Source organism: Pelodiscus sinensis, chromosome 21 (assembly GCF_049634645.1).
Source record: "Pelodiscus sinensis isolate JC-2024 chromosome 21, ASM4963464v1, whole genome shotgun sequence".
Classification (NCBI taxonomy): domain Eukaryota; kingdom Metazoa; phylum Chordata; order Testudines; family Trionychidae; genus Pelodiscus; species Pelodiscus sinensis.
The window spans coordinates 5,763,326-5,781,938 of NC_134731.1; the positions used below are offsets into that span (position 1 = coordinate 5,763,326).

Sequence of the window (18,613 nt, forward strand, 5' to 3'; positions counted from 1 at the left end):
TGATTTGACTTTAGATATCTGTATAGGATCTGAACATCTTCAAAATGTATTCAACAGGAGCAGCTGAAAATAATTGGCTTCATTTTTATCAGCTCCGAGAAAGGTTTAAGGAAAGAAAGAGTGCTTCTATTTTGTTATAAGATTTTCTTCTTCAGAGTCTTATAAAAGTCAGCTCTGTTTCCAAAGATAACTATTTTTTTCTAGGTTCTTTAATGGAAAATGCATGACATTTACGAGGAACTCAGTGCAAAAGACAGGTTTTGAAAGGAGATTCTTTGCCCAGCTGTGCTTGCAGTTTAAGGGCTGAATGCTGTGAGCAGTTAGGCAAGTGAGCAACTTCATTCATCTTTGAATACCCTTCAAAGTCCATAGGCCTGTTCATGTGAGTGAAGTTATTCACGTGTGTTGGAAGGATCGGGTCCTAATGTTATATTAAAAGTAGCCTGATCACATTTTGTGTGTTGCATTGAAATTAAAAATCCATGTTTTCCTGATTGAAAACATTCGCTTAGAGCAAAAACAAAAAAAGGTTGGCTGCTAAACACTGAAGCACACTTAGGAATGGATTTAGTGAGGTGGATGTGGGTGCTTGTCACTGGAAATGCACTCCGATCTTACTTCAGCATTCACTTCTTTGACTTTTTAAAAATTTGCTTATTGAAGAATAGTGGCAAGCTAAAATGTTTTTCCCCATAAAACATAAACTATGTTGAAAAGAAATTTACACACGCACAACTGTTGTTAACTGCTTCTATGCCAAAAGGCTTCATTTTACTACTGATGATGACTTCCTGCTCTGACTATTGATTAAATTATTAAATGCTTGGTTTTCAATTTCAGATGTGGGAGATGGAATGGGATCCCTATAATATACAACATTTGATCTTTTCTAACTTGTTTCTGGAAGCCTAAAGGTGTGAAAATAACCAAAATGTAAAGAGTCTAATTGGTGTTATTACAGCTTTAAAATTTATCAGTGACCCTATCGCCAACAAAGAAATTAAATCTAGATCACACGTGTTACAGGTTTATAAGTAAAAATATTTACAGAAATCATACAATGCTACTGCTTCAGAACTATGTTTGAAAATCTCCTATACACAAGCTTCTATAAGGCAGTAAGGGCATGTTTAGACTACATTCTTTTTTCAAAAGAGGGATGTAAATTAGACAGATCGAAATTGCAAATGAAGCTGGGATTTGAATTTCTCTCGCTTCATTTGCAGAACGGTGGCTGTGCGTTCTTTCAAAAAAGGGCTTTTCGAAAGTGACACTGCCGTCTAGACATGGTTCTTTCCGGGGGGGGGACCCTTTTTCGAAAGATCCTGTACTCCTCTAGACAGCGGTTTTACTTTCGAAACCCCCTTTTTCGAAAACGCGTAGCTGCCATTATGCAAATGAAGCAAGGGAAATTAAAATCCCAGTTTCATTTGCAATTTCGATGTAATTTATATCTCTTTCAAAAAAGGGATGTAGTCTAGACATGCCCTAAGTTCAGAATCTCTTTCGTTCTTTGTTGTTTCTCACTGCTCTACATCATAGTCTTTATGAAGTGATAAGAATGTCATTTAAAATAAAGTTCTAGGGTTGCAAAGAAAATGTAGCTCAGGATAAATGTGCTTAGAAATTAACACAGGGTCCAAGGCATGCAACTATCTTGAGCCTTGAGAGGGAATAAGTGGTACCTTAGAAGATTTCCCTTGCTTGTTCAGACCAGGGGAATTATGAGACTGAGAAACCCAAAAGTTTTGTGTAATTTCCTCTTTCTTCCTACCCTCCTCCAAATATATTTCCTACCTTTTTATTAAACTTCGTCTGCGAAGCTGCTCCCAGGGGCAAATCTTCCAGTTTGTCATTATGGTATCTAATATAATATTATGCTTTCTTGGACTATTTCTTTAGTACTTAAAATTTGCTTGTTAATTTCCTGTAGATCAAATCAAATTTGCAGCTGCTGCTGCTTCCATTGTTTGTTTCTCTTTTGTCTTTACTCCAGTTTACTTTTATAGAAACCACAGAAGAATTCTCGTCCTGTCACTGTTAAATCCAACATCCTTTTATGTGGAACACAATACTAAACTCTTGCAAAGGAAGTAAATGGATCGATGATTTTAGTAACTCAAAATCTGGCAAATAAATAGCAACATTAGTTTTTCTCCTTCCAAACTGAAACCAAGAGAAGAGTAGGTTGATTTTTTTGATTAGCGTATGATTATAGGAAACTAACTCATGAACACTAAAAAGTTATGAACTACCAATTTCTAGTTCTCTCTAAAATCAGAAATTGTCAGTGCAGTTCTGAATTTGAAATGCAAAGGAGCTATTGGAAGGTGCCTCATTGAATGAGCCGGGATTGGAAGTGTTTGACACAGCTTCCTAGAGTCCAGTGAGGGAGTGGTGCAACATTAACTATCTAAAAAAGCCTGGTGTTCAGTAATGTGTAGTCCTGTGGCTTGGCTCTAACGTGGATGCTGCCTCATACTACTTGATCAAAAGATGACAAGATGGTGGCCGTGATAGGACCCATACTGGTGATGTATGAAAGCTGCAGAAATTCAGAGGTTCCAAAAGGGAACTTGTTGGGGATGGTGGATAGGAGATGTTCACCTTCTACCTCGCTATTACAAGTGCTCCTCAAATCTTGTACTCAAGGAGTTCTGTCCTCAAGGGCATCCATTCCGAGAGCTAAAACATGTGGACCAGTTTCAGCTACATTTTTTTTTAAACCAGATGCAACTTCACTGAGGTGAGCAGTTGTACCACTTTCTCCCTCCTCCCTTCTGGCAGTGACAGATATTCCTATTGATAATGAGAATTATTAGGTCTAAATATCAATCTGTCGCTAAGGAATTTTAATCCGATTATGCAAAGTCAGGTACATTCCCAATCTGTATAAAATGGGCATCACTAGTCCTGGCTTGCAGAAGGTGTTTTTAAAGGACTTGCAGCCTGCAGAGGTAGGCCAATTTTCAGCTCTTGCCACCTCACAGAAGCTAGGAATTGAATAGCACCTTAAATGTGTTGATGCTTTTTTGTGTTTTTGTTAGACGGTATCTGGAAAGGTAAAAATGTATATAACCTGTCAGGATAGGTGTCTTTACCAAGATAAGGTTTTAAAGAAGCTTTCGAGCTGACTAGTTTCACATTTTAACTGTATGTGTTTGTGAAATAATGTTGATTTGCACTTGCCTTTCTAATTCCTTGTTGATCTGGGGAAACTATTATTAAAATTTCCATCTGAAATTTGCTTAGAAACTGCTGTGTTTGCAAAAGGTAGCATATAGTTGCTGCTTTGGATCACTTAAATGCTTCCTTTTTTACATATTAAGGCAATCTGTCTTGAGTAGATGTGGAATCATGTGATCTCGTGCTTTTCAGATGTTTTGTAATAAAGACCTTGTGATTTAACCAATTTAAGGAAAGTTCACTTCCAGTACACACATGTGAATCTTTCCCTTGGTTACCAAAATGAAGCCAAAGTAAATTGGCTCATTGTTATGAAGCAAGCACTATTTCTGTGGTTCTTGCACTGCCTTGAACATAATTCCAATTGATTTTTCTGAAAAATAGCTACAATTGTTTTCAAGCTTAACTTTCTATGATTAGAAATAGTTTTGTTTTGATGATGTTGCATTCATGCAATGTGTTACACATGTGGACAATAGGAAGAGAAACATATGAGGGGTATTTATTTATACACTATACAAACAGGGCATTTTTAAGAGTTTGCCTACTAGCACAAATAATGTGTTTTATAGTGTTTTAAATAAATCTGTTGATTTAGAATATACAAAATGGTTGGCATAGCCCCTGCATAAAGCTGCATACAGAATATGAACAAAGGAAACTGAAGGGCTTTATGCTGCTTAAAGGAACATATAAGCGTTTGTCACCTGCTAATGGTTCTTAGTCTGAAGAGACATCTGTGTTGGAAAAGTACTAGACCTCAGTCACACAAAGCACCCAACTATTGTGCTATTACCTGACTTACATTTAAACCATTTGCATTTAATCCAAGTTCCTGTTTCATTAACCTCTGTTTATCTGTATGTCTAATACCTTTTTTTTTTTTTTTTTTTGGTAACTAAAGCTGTATTTACCCATAAGTTTGAAATGAGTCATTTGCTGTCCTGAGAGAAATCATTTTCCTGCAGTGAAAAGGAACTCTCCTTTGATTCTTAATGCTCTTGGCTTTCTTGACCCCATATTGTGGCCTGACAGCACCATCGGGACTGGTGCCGAACCAGAGAATTTGCCAACCCGTGGGAGTTCAATATTGTCTACCAGCATTACCAGCACTTCCACTGCTTCCTGGGCTCTTCCTGGCAGGGCGGGAGGAGACTTCGTGCTCCCCCTGGCCCCACTCCCAAACCCTGACTGGCCATCGGGGGTGGCTTGGGGGAACGTGTAGTCTCCCCCCTCCCTGCCAGGAGTGCACTCCTTGGAGGGTGAATGCAGGGTGGAAGGAGACTCAGTGCATTCCTCCTGCCCCCTTCCCAATCAGGACCTGGGGTGGGGAGAGCGCATGAAGTCTCCTCCCGCCCTGCAAGGAGCTCAGCTGCTCAACTGGCGGTTGACTCTAAGCGCTGGATGGGGGCTTCTTGCAGGGAGCATGAGATTTCATGTGTTCCCCCTCGCCAGGTGCTGATTAGCCTGGGAGCAGTAGGGGGGAGCACATGAAGTCTTCTCCCACCACCAGGGGCACAAGTACCTAGAGGGAACCATTATCTGTTCAGAGCAGCTGGTGGTTCTCTCTGGAAGGGGGACAAAGACTTTGCACACTTCCCCATCCCCAGGCCAATCAGGGTCTGTGAGTGGGGAAGCATACCAGTGTCCTGGCCCTGCCCCTTCCTGGGCCATTTCAAAAATTATTGCCCACCCCTGCTATAAGTGAACATCTGGCTAATTAAAATCATGCCAGACCATAGATGTTGCCGGACTAGAGAGGTTCACCCTGTACATAAGTTAAGGTCTGTTCAGCAATAAGCTGTAGTAGAACCTGAGACTGTGTTTTCCAGTTAACAACAATGCCTGGTGTCACGACTAACAAACTTTATTACAATGTACAGAACTATAGGTTGGGTGGGGAGAGCATGTGTGTGGCTAACCTATGAGAGGTGAAAATGTAGTTTCCCAGGGTAAATTTGATAACAGTTGAACCTGGGAGAACCGTATGTATCTGGTAATGATAATAATTTTCCATTGGAAATGAGTGATCCCTGCAATTCTGTTGGGATAACCCTTATATGTATTTGACTTTTATTATGATTCTTACTATTTTTTTTTTACTTTCCAAAAAGAATTGTGAACATAAGTTGAGCTGTTTTAAAATGAGCTCAAATGAAGAACAATAACATGAAAATAATTTTTCTTTTCCCAGGGCGCTGGCACAGCTATTGGAGAGCTGCCTCCTTACTTCATGGCCAGAGCAGCCCGACTCTCTGGTGCTGAACCTGATGATGAAGAGTATCAGGAATTTGAGGAGATGCTGGAACATGCAGAGGCTGCACAAGTAAGAACACTGCAAAAATATTCGAATGCGTTTAATTATTCAAAACACAGCAGGATTAAAATGCAGCAGACAACCGTTCCACTGAAATAAACATGCAAGAAAGCAGTCACTGTGACTTTGTGAGGGGCTGCTCATAGGTTAGAAAAGAACCTGCATGGCATACAGAGATGTGGAGAAAACCAAATAAGAATGTATAATCCGCTAAGGCAGGGATATGTTAATGGAGACACAAAAGTTAAGTAATGGTGTTTACATATAAAAAACAAATTCTACAAATATGGCAAAGGAAGTATGAGAGAAGGGATGGGCAATAAGATGGCAGCGGTTCGCCAGGGTTAGCCCCTGGTAGAACGCCTCCACAGGTACAGGTGCTTGAAGCTCCTGTTGGCCGTTGATCACAGTTCCCAGCCAATGGGAGCTGCAGGGAGTGGTTTCTCAGTCCACCAGGAACTGCAGTCGCCTGTATCTGTGTGGGCGTAGGCAAATGCATCACATGCCAGGAACTAACCCTGGCAAACCAGATCTAGATCTCAGGCCGGTATTTGCCCACTGTTGTATTAAAGGAAAGGTGAGGCCCACGCATAAATGATGTAGGAGTCATTAAACCAACTGTGATTGTGAAATAGCTGAACTGCCAAACTGTTTCTTAAATCTCTCTTAAAGAGATAATCCCCAGCCAACTTGTTTTCACTGGTAATACTCACCTGCCTTGCCACTAGCTGTTTCTGCTGCCCATGTCTTGACCGATTCAACAGCCCGAGGAAACATACTGTTTCTGATGTTGAAAAGCAACCAGTCTGCTTTGAATGATTTCAACTCCGTTTTACTGATATAATATGACTTGCATTGGCTCATATTCTATATTGAGTGTAAAAGACTGTTAATAGCTTTCTGTTCAGGTCAGCAGTCTCTGTGTGCCTTCATTTAGAAATTATTTCAAGTTTCTAAATGTACAATTCTGGAGGGTGGGGGGGACTTCTCAAAAATGTCTTGCTGCAGAATTTCTCCTCTGTATTCTGCTTCTTTTTTTGTAGACCAAAAAAATCCTGTTTGTCTACTAAACCACTAGGTGGAAGTGGGTCACGACAGATTTTTATATGAAAGAATGAAGCTGATACTATCTACTATGCACAGCAAAAGTGTTTGCAATCCTTTTTCTTTGACTAACCCTCTACAGTAGCACAGAAACTACCTAGTCTTAACTTTTAAGAAGTATAAGTGTGTGTTATCCTCTTTGGAGAGGTTACTGCATGTAGGAAAAAGAGAGAGCATTTGAATAGACCCACAAATCTCTGAATTTTCTTCTGAAAACAGCCTTAAGTTTCTTTGCACTTCTTTACAAGCATTATTTCTAATCTAATAGTGTTAGATTAAATACTATGATTATCTAGCTTGCCAGCAGTCCAGGACAAGCACTTCATCTTAAAAACTTGTCTGGAAATGCCTACCACACTAGCACTAGATAAATAATAAGAATGAATTAAGATCTCCATGTTTAAAAATCCTAGCAAAACACAAAATTAATCAAATATGTGACTCAGAACTGAACTACTATCCGTATTTATTTGATGTGACTCTTCCAGCAAATTATGAGACATTTTTAAAGGGCTAGGTTTCCAAAATGCAGGATAAGATTTTTTGAATATAAAAACTTTGCTAGTAAGAAGCTTGTTAAGCTAGACCAACTTAACTGCAATGACTGTTTCATGAGCTTTCGTGGCCACAACGAATTCAGACACTGAAATTCACAGAAATGGGTGTGCCCATGAAAGATCAGGATACTATCTATATTTTTTGTTAGTCTCTAAGTTGCTATAGGACCACTTGTTTTTTAAGCTTTTTTTTTTTAAGTTACAGACCAACACTGCTACCCCTCTGAGACTTGTCCACAATGATGGTGTGATTGGTGAACAAATGAAATGCTGTCTGTCTCAGAGGGAAAAATGACATTGTACTTACAGGAGCTTTGATTTAATTTTCTCAGCAATTGAATTTATATTGAAGCACATTGTTTAGAGGATAAATGCCCTGATGACATTTCTTATAACTTTACTTGCATCTTGATTCCTATAAGACACGTTAGCAGGAGGCTCTGACAATCTGGTTAAATTGTACTGCTGTTATAAAACTAATAATTCAGTATTTAAGATTGGACAGTATTTTTTGCTCACTGATATGACTTCCTTTGTGTTTTTGGCTTTGTCATGTTTTTGCTAGATGCCCATCTGTGAGAGGCGTGCATGGATGTCTCTTTGTATGGCCTTGAGCACATCCTGGTATCATTCACAAAAGTGAACTTTTGTCGCTATTTGCACTGAGTAAACACTACTTCATGTGCAGTTTAAAGTCGTCTTTATAATGGCTGAAGAGCAATGCTTTTACTACCTGAATCAGCTTGCCTTATTATCTAATTCTGATCCTTGGTGTAAGAATCTAGGGAACGTGACAATCTGATGCCACTAGAAAATTACAAATATTTGGCACCATTTAATGGTGATTAAAAGAATCCTTGCAATATAAAGGCTTTTCTCCTCCCCACTCTCTGGGAGGTGTGAAAATAGGTGCATTAGTGTTAGGCACTGTGTACGCTTCACTAGTAAAGACCTGCTGAACTGACTGCAGGGTGGTCTCCAGTCAACTCCGGTACTCCCCCGGAACAAGTAAGCTACGTTAGAGAACTACATTATTCATGTAGCTTGAGTAGCATAACTTAGCTCAACTTAACCCTAGTAGTGTAGACAAGGCCTTGGAGCCATGGTGTCCAACACTCTAGCCGCTTGCCACTTGTGGATATTTGGCCAGTTGAATGTGGCTAGTTGGTTCATAAAATTATTTACATTTTCGGAATAATGTGGTTAGTTCACTATAGCAGTAGCCACTGTCATAGCTACTGGTTAGTCACCATGGCCTTAGAGAATAGTTTTTGCTTTTAGTTCTAATGAGCTGCTATGGCTGCCTACAAAGCAGAGCCAAGTTGCTTGGCATTCTGCATGTTTTGTATTGTTTTAATATAGAAAATTTGTCACAACTGTTTCTCAGAAACACCTTTTGTTTTTGAGACACAGATGAGGATAGATGTGTCATTCTGTCAAGTAATATCCAGTCTGTGATTGACCAGAAGAGAAAAAGTTCACTGGGGATTTTAAGAGTCTAAAGAGAAATAAAATGATTTAGAGTGGGTTATATAGTATGATGGATTAGACCAATTGTTCTGTTGAAATTTGCATAGGGGAAGAATATTGTCTCCCTAAATTTAAAGAGCATGTTTGAGTGGGTTTTCTTTTCATAAATTGTCAATCTAAATGACCTGGCCCCTTGAGTCACTTTTTGAGAGAACCCATGAGCTGGCTGATGTGTAACTTTCTGGTTTGTATTTTTCCCTTAATATATTTAGAAAAAGCCCCCTCAACTTAATGGAACACCACTTCTTCTTTTTCGTTTGTCAGTTACAGTTAGCGTAAGTTATCTAAAGAGAACTTCAGCTCTTCTATTGCTTCATATGTCTCCTTTTATTCTGCTTTGTTGTCTTGTTGCCAGTACTGTAATTCTGGCTTGGCTAATCAGGATTACTTTTCCATGAAATGCTATAGTAATGCAAAGCCCAGGTGGCTGTATTGACTACACTAGGCTAACGTCGCCTCTGATATAGTAAATATTTCCTCCCTCTAGTATGAATTTTATTTTTTTATAGAATTTTAATATATTTTTCCAATGGTTGTCACTTCAGTTAAACTCCAGTTTCCTGAACTTTTCTATGGGAGCTCTCCACTCTAAAGATGAGGAATATCACTAGTGAAACCTTTCAAAGCAACTTCTCAATTAGAAGTTGCATCTGTTACTCAGTGCTAGAACAGCATGTGGGCAATAACGCAGTGAAAATTTAACTTTGTGCAGCTTCTTATGGACACTTGTTTCTGCGTTTGCTGTAATATAGTTATTGATTGTAAACTGGTTTTGGGTGTTGATACAGAAGAACTTAAAAGCTAATAAAAGTGTGTGGTGGAAACAAAGCTTAGTGCAACTTAATACAACTAAGTACTGAATGTGTGGGCCTTTGCTTTATCATGCTGCTTTCTACTATGAGGAGAAAGTAACTAAAGAGGGCTCAGTAGCTAATTATATCTTCTTTGTAGATCTGATCATTAAGTGACTTTGTATGTTTGGATTCATATTTAAGTGGCATATTCTTTAAGGGCTAATGATTTACACTTTGAATGCTGGGGCCTTGCTTCTGTGTACTGCTGCGCAGCCAAGTTTCCCTTTACAAATATTTTCTAGTTGCCTGTGTTACTATCAGTTACTGGCTGTTTGTTTACTTTCCAGATTTATGTTCTGGCTTCTTTTAAAGAATACAAACTTGAAAAAGGGTTAATGCCATATAAACCCTGAGATAAAACAGGACTCGTTGTAAATGATTGAGTGCCATCTGCACACTGAGCATCTGCCGTTGCTGGGACCTGTTTTTGACTCCACTGAACCTTTTACTGGTTGTGGTTTGTCTGGCCATCACATGACTTCTCTGAAAATTCCCCCTCCCCTCCATTTCCAGTAAACTGTTTGAACAGGAGTGACTCAGAGTGAAACCAGCTTCCCTGTAACCACAGGGCCTGTTAAAGAATTTGTCAACGTGGACTTGAGGGGGTTTGTATTCAACTTAGCTGTAACTGCTTTGGTTTGTATTGCGTCAGGAGTTCCATAGAACAACTTCCTGCCTGGAGAGTAAGTTGCTTGCCCGCAATGAGTTAAACTGATGAACTCGGATATACAAGCCAGGAGATGTGTGTGAAACTCATCTTTCTAGCATTTCTGGAAGGCTTTGTGCCTAGAGCTGGATTGCCTTTCCACACCTTGATGTAGAGTTTCTTATTTCAGAAATCAGAGCGCAAAGTACACCACCACGCCCAGCCATGGTAGCTTTGAGAACGGGAGCACTGTGTGTTCTGACAAGTCACTGTGACTTCACTCACATGGCGTGAATAAGCAGAAATGTTACGTAATTACCAAAGTAGAGCTGGTCTGTGGTGAAACTAAATATTGATCTATTTCTTGATTACAGCAAAATTAATAGTTGTGGTCAGATATTTCTCTGAAAAACTTGCTTCATTGCCAGCTTGTTGGATCAAAAGGTTATCTTGTTGCCTTGGTTTTTCACAAGAAAATGCAGTGCTTAAAATAGTGCGTGGGGGGCTGTAAAGAAAATGGAAGTGTAGAAACACAGTACAGGGGAAATCTTGACACTTTTTCCTTCCCAGAAAGTATTTGTTTGGACGCCATTCCAAATGCCATTCTTCATCTTTCTTTCGGTCTTCCAATCACCCAGTTCCCTCATCAACTTCCTCTCTTTATTAATTGTGCTGTACAAGAAAGAGATTGTCAGTGTTTGGTCTAGGCTGCCTAATGGGTGGCCACCGGGAGGCTTGTCTGCACATTGTGCATTCCTGAAGTTTGATGCATGCATTTGTTAATACATGTATGAGAGTTCTTTTTTTTTTTTAACCGTTTCACCACCTCGGGCCAAACTTAAAAATATAAATTCACACTGATCTAACTCTGGTGAAGCGTCCCCTTAAAAATAGAATCTTTCTGTGAAATAGGGGACTTTATGGTGAGCTAGGAGTGAAATTATTTTTCAGTCATGAAAGACCCAAATAAATAGCACTATCACTTTTAGTATCAACTTTGAGTTGCATGGTAGATTGTTTTGGACTTTGGAAACAATCAGTGAAAACTTTACTTTGGAAACCATATTAAAGAGGACTTTCCTAGGAAAGGGGGCAATGAAGAGTTAATACAACCAGACTGTTGACAATAGAAGCTGAGCCTTTTTTCCTTCTTTAGTTATAGGCAATAAATACAGCAGACTTGTGCAAATGAATAGAACAATGCAGGCACACCTGTTTACAGATAAGAGAAAAATAACCAACTGGAAGCATTAGGTTACCTTTTCTTAAACTAATTTAAAGAGGTCTTTTCAGTTTAATTTCCCTTTGCAACATGCAGTAGGAGCTTTTATGCATTAAAATTTGTTTACAAGTGTCTATTTTTTTTTAAAGTTTGGAACATGCAGAAGAGTAACTTCCTCATACAAAGGCACCAACTTAGAAATCTTTATCACCTTGAAATGGCCTGGCTCAATATCACCATTGACAGCAGAAATTAGTCTAGTTGTAAATCTCATGTTTTTTTGCAATAAAATGTTATCATGCCAAAAAAAGTACAATATGAGTTTCTGATCTTGCTAGCTGCTATTGCATGTTGTGTGAATGAGCAGTTAGTTTGAACTCCGCCCTTGGATTTTTACGGGGAATTTGTCTCAGATGAAGTTAATTCTCCTTATATTCTCTGCAGAATAATCAGTAACTTCTGCATAAATCTCTGAATCTTGGTTTATTTTTTCTGGGAAGCTGGGATCCAGTCAGAAATTTCTAATCATGATCTCTGTTCGTCTTAAATTCACATGTAAAAGTTGTGCTTTCTCCCTTACCCAAAATTTTCTTAGTTCGCTTATTTAATCCCTTACTTTATCTTCTTTTAGGACTTCCCTCAAATTTCAGTAAAATTCATTTCAAATCTTTAATTACCTCTATGCATGTGGATTGTATTTGAATTTGTGGCCTTATGTAATTTGGAGGAGACAAGTCACTGGGAAAACAAGTTACACCTCAAAAAAGGAGCTTCTCAAAGATGGCTTGGATTATAAAAACTAGAAATGAGCGATAAGGGGTGGATCACTTGATTACCTGTTCTGTTCATTCCCACTGTGGCACCTGGTATTGGCCATTGTCGGAAGACAGGATACTGGGTCAGATGGACCTTTGGTCTGACCCGATGTGGTTGTTCTTATGTTAATAAAAAATAATCTTTCTACTCCTTTCTGAACTAGGTTCTGTCATATAAAAAACACCCAAATGTTCGCGGTCTAGGATAGAGATCAAAAGGGGATGCTTGAAGTACCACCCTACTCTTCCCCTCAATAGGAGCCTGAAGTAAATAGAGTTTCATTCTTGTGTCACCAAGAAAATGGCTATACTCTTTTTTTTTTTTTTTTTTTTTTTTTTGGTCCCCAACACTGTTGAAATCCTTACCATTGTAGGAGAGTAGAATGCAGATGGCTTCTCTTTAGTCATCTGGCAGCCTTGGCTGCTTCCCCTGAACAATAAGTGGCGAGAGAGTCTGAGCTCTGTACATCGATCTGCCGATTAGACTTACTGGGGGAGGCGGGGGCTCTTGCATGGAAGAAGACATGTCTGCTAAGTAGTAGATTGTTTTTAACTATTTAACTGTCTCTGCTTATGCTTTGTTTTGGATTTTTTGCTGATTTGCCCCCCCCCTCCCCCGATCTCAAGTTCCTTTTGGGGGGGGGGTGCTATATATATATTTTAATGCTGGTGATTATTTTAATTTGGGTTTGTCTGGGGACAAAATAGCATTGCATGCTAGGCTCATCCGGCTATCCAAAATTGCTTCCTTCCTTATTGTAGGCGTTCAGAGGTAGGTAATCAATCTTACTGCATTCCAGACACAAAGAGCTTTTGTTACCATAACTAGATCTTAGTCAAATCCTGTATTTTTTTTTTTTAATTCGGGTAGGACAAGACCTCCAGGATGTCCTGCAGCTGCTGGTTACACCAGCATTCTAGCTCAGCTGCCAGTGGCCAAGGGAATCTGATTGTAACCTTAGTATGGACGAACCTTTTAATTTGATGCTGTATGCTAGTGTTTGAACAGCCACCACCCTGTCAGACACAGTATCAATAGACCATGTTTTTAGGGATGATAAAATGCATGTAATTGAGTAACTGTGTAGCAGCCAGCTCTCTAGGAGCCAGTGCATGCTAGGAGCTGGCTCCCCAGCAGCAGTGCAGGGCAGCAGCCAGCTCCTGCCTGCCACTGCAACCCAGGGTGGCATGTAAACATTTGGGTAACTGTGTCTGACAACTGCTCAAACACCTTCATAAGCTCATGCTTGTCTGTTACCCATTTAAACAGCTACACTTTCCCCACCTTAATTGATGTTAGCTTGTTCAGAGAGGAAGGGAACAGAATGGGGCTTAGGGGTTGCTGCCTAATGTGTAGGAATGAGTCTGGCAGGTTTTCTATACTTACCCATTCTTCATTAGTAGAGCAGCAGGAACTAACTTAACTGTGATTTGACTCCTCCTTGTCCAGAACAGTAGCCTGGCTGCCTTCTCTGCCGGGGGACGAATATATGAAAAATATTTAGCTATTTTCCATGAAGCAAACTTCAGGATCCACACATTGCCAGATCTCTCAGAAGAAGTGATCTTCTGGAATAACTGGGTGTACCCTTAATTCCTCGATGAGTGAAATAATACTAGCTTGTGTGTAATGTCTGTGTAGCACTTTAAAATATGAAGTGGGTAGGTCAGGTAATGCTCCTGCACTAGTCTGAGATGGGGAGCTGAGCTCACGGGGCTGGGGATGTGGTAAAACACGCTAGTGCAGAAGAGGACAGATCTGATAAGACTGTGAAACGACATGCTCCTTCCTCTTCCCTCAAACTGTTTCCTTTAATTGTGTCTCATTCTTTGTGTAGTTTTTCTGGTTAAAATGAAACAGGAGAACTTTTTTTTTCTAATTCACATGCATGAGAGCTTCAGATCCAGCTGGAGAGAAGTGCCAGAGCTCGGTTTGTGAGCATTCCCACTCACTTTGAGCTCTGACCTAGACACATTCAACCCCATGGATCGTTGCCATAGTTGTGATTCTAGACTGCTGGGATCCTGAGGCTTGTAACGCAGGCTTTGGAGATGCTTTAGATTTCCAAGTTCTAAGGATTGGTTCTGGCTGGTCCTTATCCCAAGATCTTTGTTTTTTCTACTCCAAGATAGTTGGAGAAAATTCACCTCTGTTTATTATTCCAATTAGTCTGATTAAAACAGAACTCTTTATTTTCTTGCTACTATGTTTAAGCAGTAAACTGTAAATTGTGTAGAGTGCATGTCATTGATGAACTTAGATTTGCAGATTTTAGTGAGAGCTCTTATTTTTCACACAAGAGGTGGTTATTGTGGATAAGGGTCCTATTTCAGCAGGTTAAAAATATCAGCTATATTGTCATGCCCAGTACAAGGAAAATCTGATTTTCATTATGTTCTGGCCTTTTCTACTTTAGTACCTATCTAATTGTATGTGGCTTTTATCACTATAGTGTCAATGAGCCTCCCCCATAATGGCATAAGTATCATGAGAGATACTTTTGGTCCCTTTTATTTTTAGTAGTGATCTTCAAAACGCCTGTGCTTTAAAGGCAATAAGGTTAATTCTCTCATAAGTGAACTTTTCCTTTTTTTAAAAAAAAAAGGTAGGAACTGAGTTTAGTTACTTTCCCTCTTAAAATGTTACTCACCAAAATTAGGTAGATCTTGTTCCATCATTCTGAGTGAATTGGAAATATCTCCAGATAATGTGGAAACTGCATGAAAGGCATTATTAATGTGAGTGGATTTGGTGACAGAAATGTATTGATATATTTCTTCACACACGTGTGTGCACACATCCCCACACTTACTTGTGTTCCTCCAAACCTTTGTTGCATTTTTGATGTAGATAATTTTACATGTTAGTAGCTTCTTGGCCATTTATTACTGTTTTATTACTTTGATCTCCTTCAACATTGTGCACTGAATCTTCCTTTTCCTGATCAATAGGCTGGTAGTGTAATTCAGTTGCAATATGTATATTCTTATTAGTTGGGACTTGTGCACTAGTCACCCTCTTCTAAAAACATTCTCAGTAAATTCTTGAAAATCTTTTAGCTATTGTATAACTCCCTGATTCCATGACCAAACCGATACTTTTGTTACAGCTTATAATCAGGTGTGATTATATGCTACTAAGTTGGCATAACACCCTGTTTTAGGCAATCCAAGGTCCTCTTCCATTATCCGTCATTCTAGTTTACCTAGTAGCTTGTTGCACTGGTGTCTAGACAGTGATCATTTTTATTTTGTCTATGTGCCTGTTTTTATTTGGGCTTCTTAGTGTGATTACCCTATTACTTTTCTAGAACTTACCATTTTCATTTCAACTTGTACTCTTCTCCGGGTACTTACATGACTGTCCGCAACTTAGTACCAGAGAATCTCTTATTCAGCCAGAATTTCTATTTTCCTTCTCCCTACCGTGGCATTAGGGAGTCCCTAGCAGGTGTCTGTGTTCAGCTTCAGTGCTTTTCGCACCTGCCAGTTTTCCTCCATCTTATAATTTAAATAATCCTCCAAAACCTCATTAATTTTCTGGTTCCATGTCTGTTAAAGGGATCACATCCCTCTTGCACAGGTTGCCCTCTTTCCATAAATAATTCCTTTGTGATAAGTTTAAATCTCTCCTCTTTTCACCATCCTCTTACTCAGATTCTGAAGGTTCCCTCATCTATGGTTGGCCTTTTGCATAGAACTGAATGTGTTTCAGAGGAACCTACAACGTAGGACCTAGAGGAAAATCTGCCTTCCTAGTTATTTAAATGTAGATTCCAGTATCATTGTCGTCATCACTGTGTGTCAGGTCTACAATCCACCTCGCTAGAATTTGTTTTTTAGATGGGTTAAGAACTCTGCCACCTTCACACCTGGCAGTCCTCTGATAACCAGCTGTTGACAGGCCATTCGCTCACCAGGGACTGTGGATCTCTCAGTATTCTGAAGTAGGGATGTAAAATCCCAATTATTCAATTAACCTTAGGTTTAAACAGTTAACAAATAAACAGGATCTCATTCCCACTCCCATCTACCCGCACGCAGGGGGGGCCAGCTTCTGTTCCCTCCCACCCCAAACCCCTGTGTGTGGGACTGCTGCTGCCCCCCAACCTGCGTGAGGGTGCAGCCCCATGCACAGAGGGGCTGATCCTGTCTCTTCCCCCCCCTCCCCAATGTGTGTGGGTGGCTGGTTCCTGCTCCTGGCCCTCCTGGGGTTGGAGCAGCCCTCCATCCACAGCAGGCGGGAGCCTGCTCCCAGGTACCAGTTAATTGGTACCCAGGAAGCATCACCCCATTCAGGTGATGCTTACCGGGTAATTGGTTATCCATTCACATCCCTGTTCTGAATTTAACTCCTTGGAGTGCAAGGCAGAATCATTTGCCTCTACTACTGTTGGAAGCTGGGTCCCAGACATGGCACTGGGCCTTTCATTTCATGTTAGCGCGCTCTCTCTCTCTCTCTCTCTCTCCCTATGAGACTGGTTTCTTCACTTGGAGGATTGAGGCAAGCACTTTGGAGATGGCCCCATTCCATAATGTTCCTATTTGCTGTCTTTCTCTATCTGTTACTTCAGTTTAGCAACTCTGACCTCAAGCTGCTGCCCATGGGGTCTGGAAACCATGAGCCCTCTTCATCAGATGCATTACATATCCAAGTTAGCCACAAGATGAGTAGTCCTATATTTTTCACTCTGTACAGTACATGGGGCAGGCAGCTTGCACACCGATATACTGTGCTGATGATCTTCTGTTTCCATAATTGGGGTTTTCAGTTTACCACTATGAATTTGGTTGAACAGAATGTTTCCATTGAAGGCAGTGAGAATCTTGCCTGCCGTAGAATTGCAATATTACTCTCGGGTTTACATAGCCCATCCTTTTATTCTTCTAAATTCCCAATATTAATATTGTACTCTGTTCTTTGATACCTGGTGTTCTTGTGGGTATTTGCACACTAATCTTTTCAGTTGTGTATCGAGAACTGGGTTTGTAGTGTGCACTGTTGGCTGCTTTCAGGAGTACATCGCTTGGCAGATAAAAAACAGAGACCAGTTTCAGCATTTTAGATCTAGATTATGTGTACTGATCGGTAGAGATGGTAGCTGCTGTGTTGCTTTCTTGGCTTGTTGAACATGTTGCAATATATGAACCTATAGCTAGCAGTTTGGAATGCCCTTGCATTTAGGAACATCTTATTCCGATGAGTTAATTCTTCACTGTCCACTGAAATTCTAGAATTTACTGCCTTAACCACAAATGGTCTGTATTCCATAAATTCTGTGTGATTCCTTTGTGTTAGAATAGAAAGCCAGAAGAAACAAAATATTGCGAAGCTCATTTTTAACATACCTCAGATTTTTAAATGAAAAAGGAGCTCTGTCTTTGTAGGCAGCACTTAAAAGTCAAGAATTTGTCATTTTAATAATCCATAACAGTAATTTCATATGTTGTCTTTTCAAGAAATGTACTCCTTCTTTAGATGATTTGTATCATATCTTGCATTATTTAAACTAATTTTACACTTACAGCAAGTAATGAACCTTACAGCCCAATTAGAAATAAAACCTGCACATTCCTGTGTAGAACTGCCTTTTACGTGAGTTAGACACTCGTATGGAGAGGCAAGGCACATGTTGGGGCAAGTCATGACTTGTTCAGGCCCACTGGCAGTGGGGCAATTGCCCCAGGGCCCAGCAATTCAAAGGGGCACAGGGTTCCTGATCACTAAGGGAGCTGCCATCCCCCCCCCCCCAACACAAACACACTTTGCCCAGGGGCCTGCGGAGGCTGTTGGTCTCAATAAAATATCCCCAAATATTTCTGTTTGGCCTCTAAAGACCCTCTTTTGCAGAACAAATGGGGCCCTGCTGGACAGGGTTTGTTTAGGTCAAGCCTTTTATCGCTGACTTCCACCCAGTCCTTCATTCCAGATACTGCCCCCCAAAATCACTTCAGGCATGATGGCAGTCCCCCTAAGTGCAGGTGGTATGTGAGTGCAAAAACCCGTCGGGTGGAAGCTCCAGGAGGAAGTCTGGAGTCTAACCAAGACCAGTCCATTCAGAGTTTTATAAACTAGTAATGCTAATGAAGATCAAATTGTTCATGATGGTTCTCTTTGGCATTAGAAATGCTGAATGAATCTACAGGTGAACCCACAAACAAGCCCATTAAAATGTAATATTTAATGTGTAGAGCTTCATAAGTTGGCATTTTCTGCATTGTAACAAAGCTCATATATCTCACAACCCTCAGGAAAAAGCTATATAGACATTTCGGCTACATCTTCATTGCCAGTTCTGCCAGAAGAAAATATGCTAATGAGACTCATTAGCATAAGTCGCAATCTCATTAACATATTTTCTGCCATTTCTTTTTGCACAAG

At 40.0% G+C, this 18,613-nt stretch overlaps 1 protein-coding gene across 3 annotated transcripts in view; it reads left to right on the forward strand.

The window, feature by feature from the left end:
* The window catches only part of VMP1 (vacuole membrane protein 1), a 98,537-nt gene that overhangs the window by 42,810 nt on the left and 37,114 nt on the right, over nt 1-18,613 (forward strand). For all 3 annotated transcript variants that reach the window (XM_075904703.1, XM_075904706.1, XM_075904705.1), the window contains one exon: nt 5,381-5,512. In XM_075904703.1, coding sequence (XP_075760818.1) covers nt 5,381-5,512 — 132 coding nt within the window. The remainder of the gene's footprint in view (nt 1-5,380; nt 5,513-18,613) is intronic.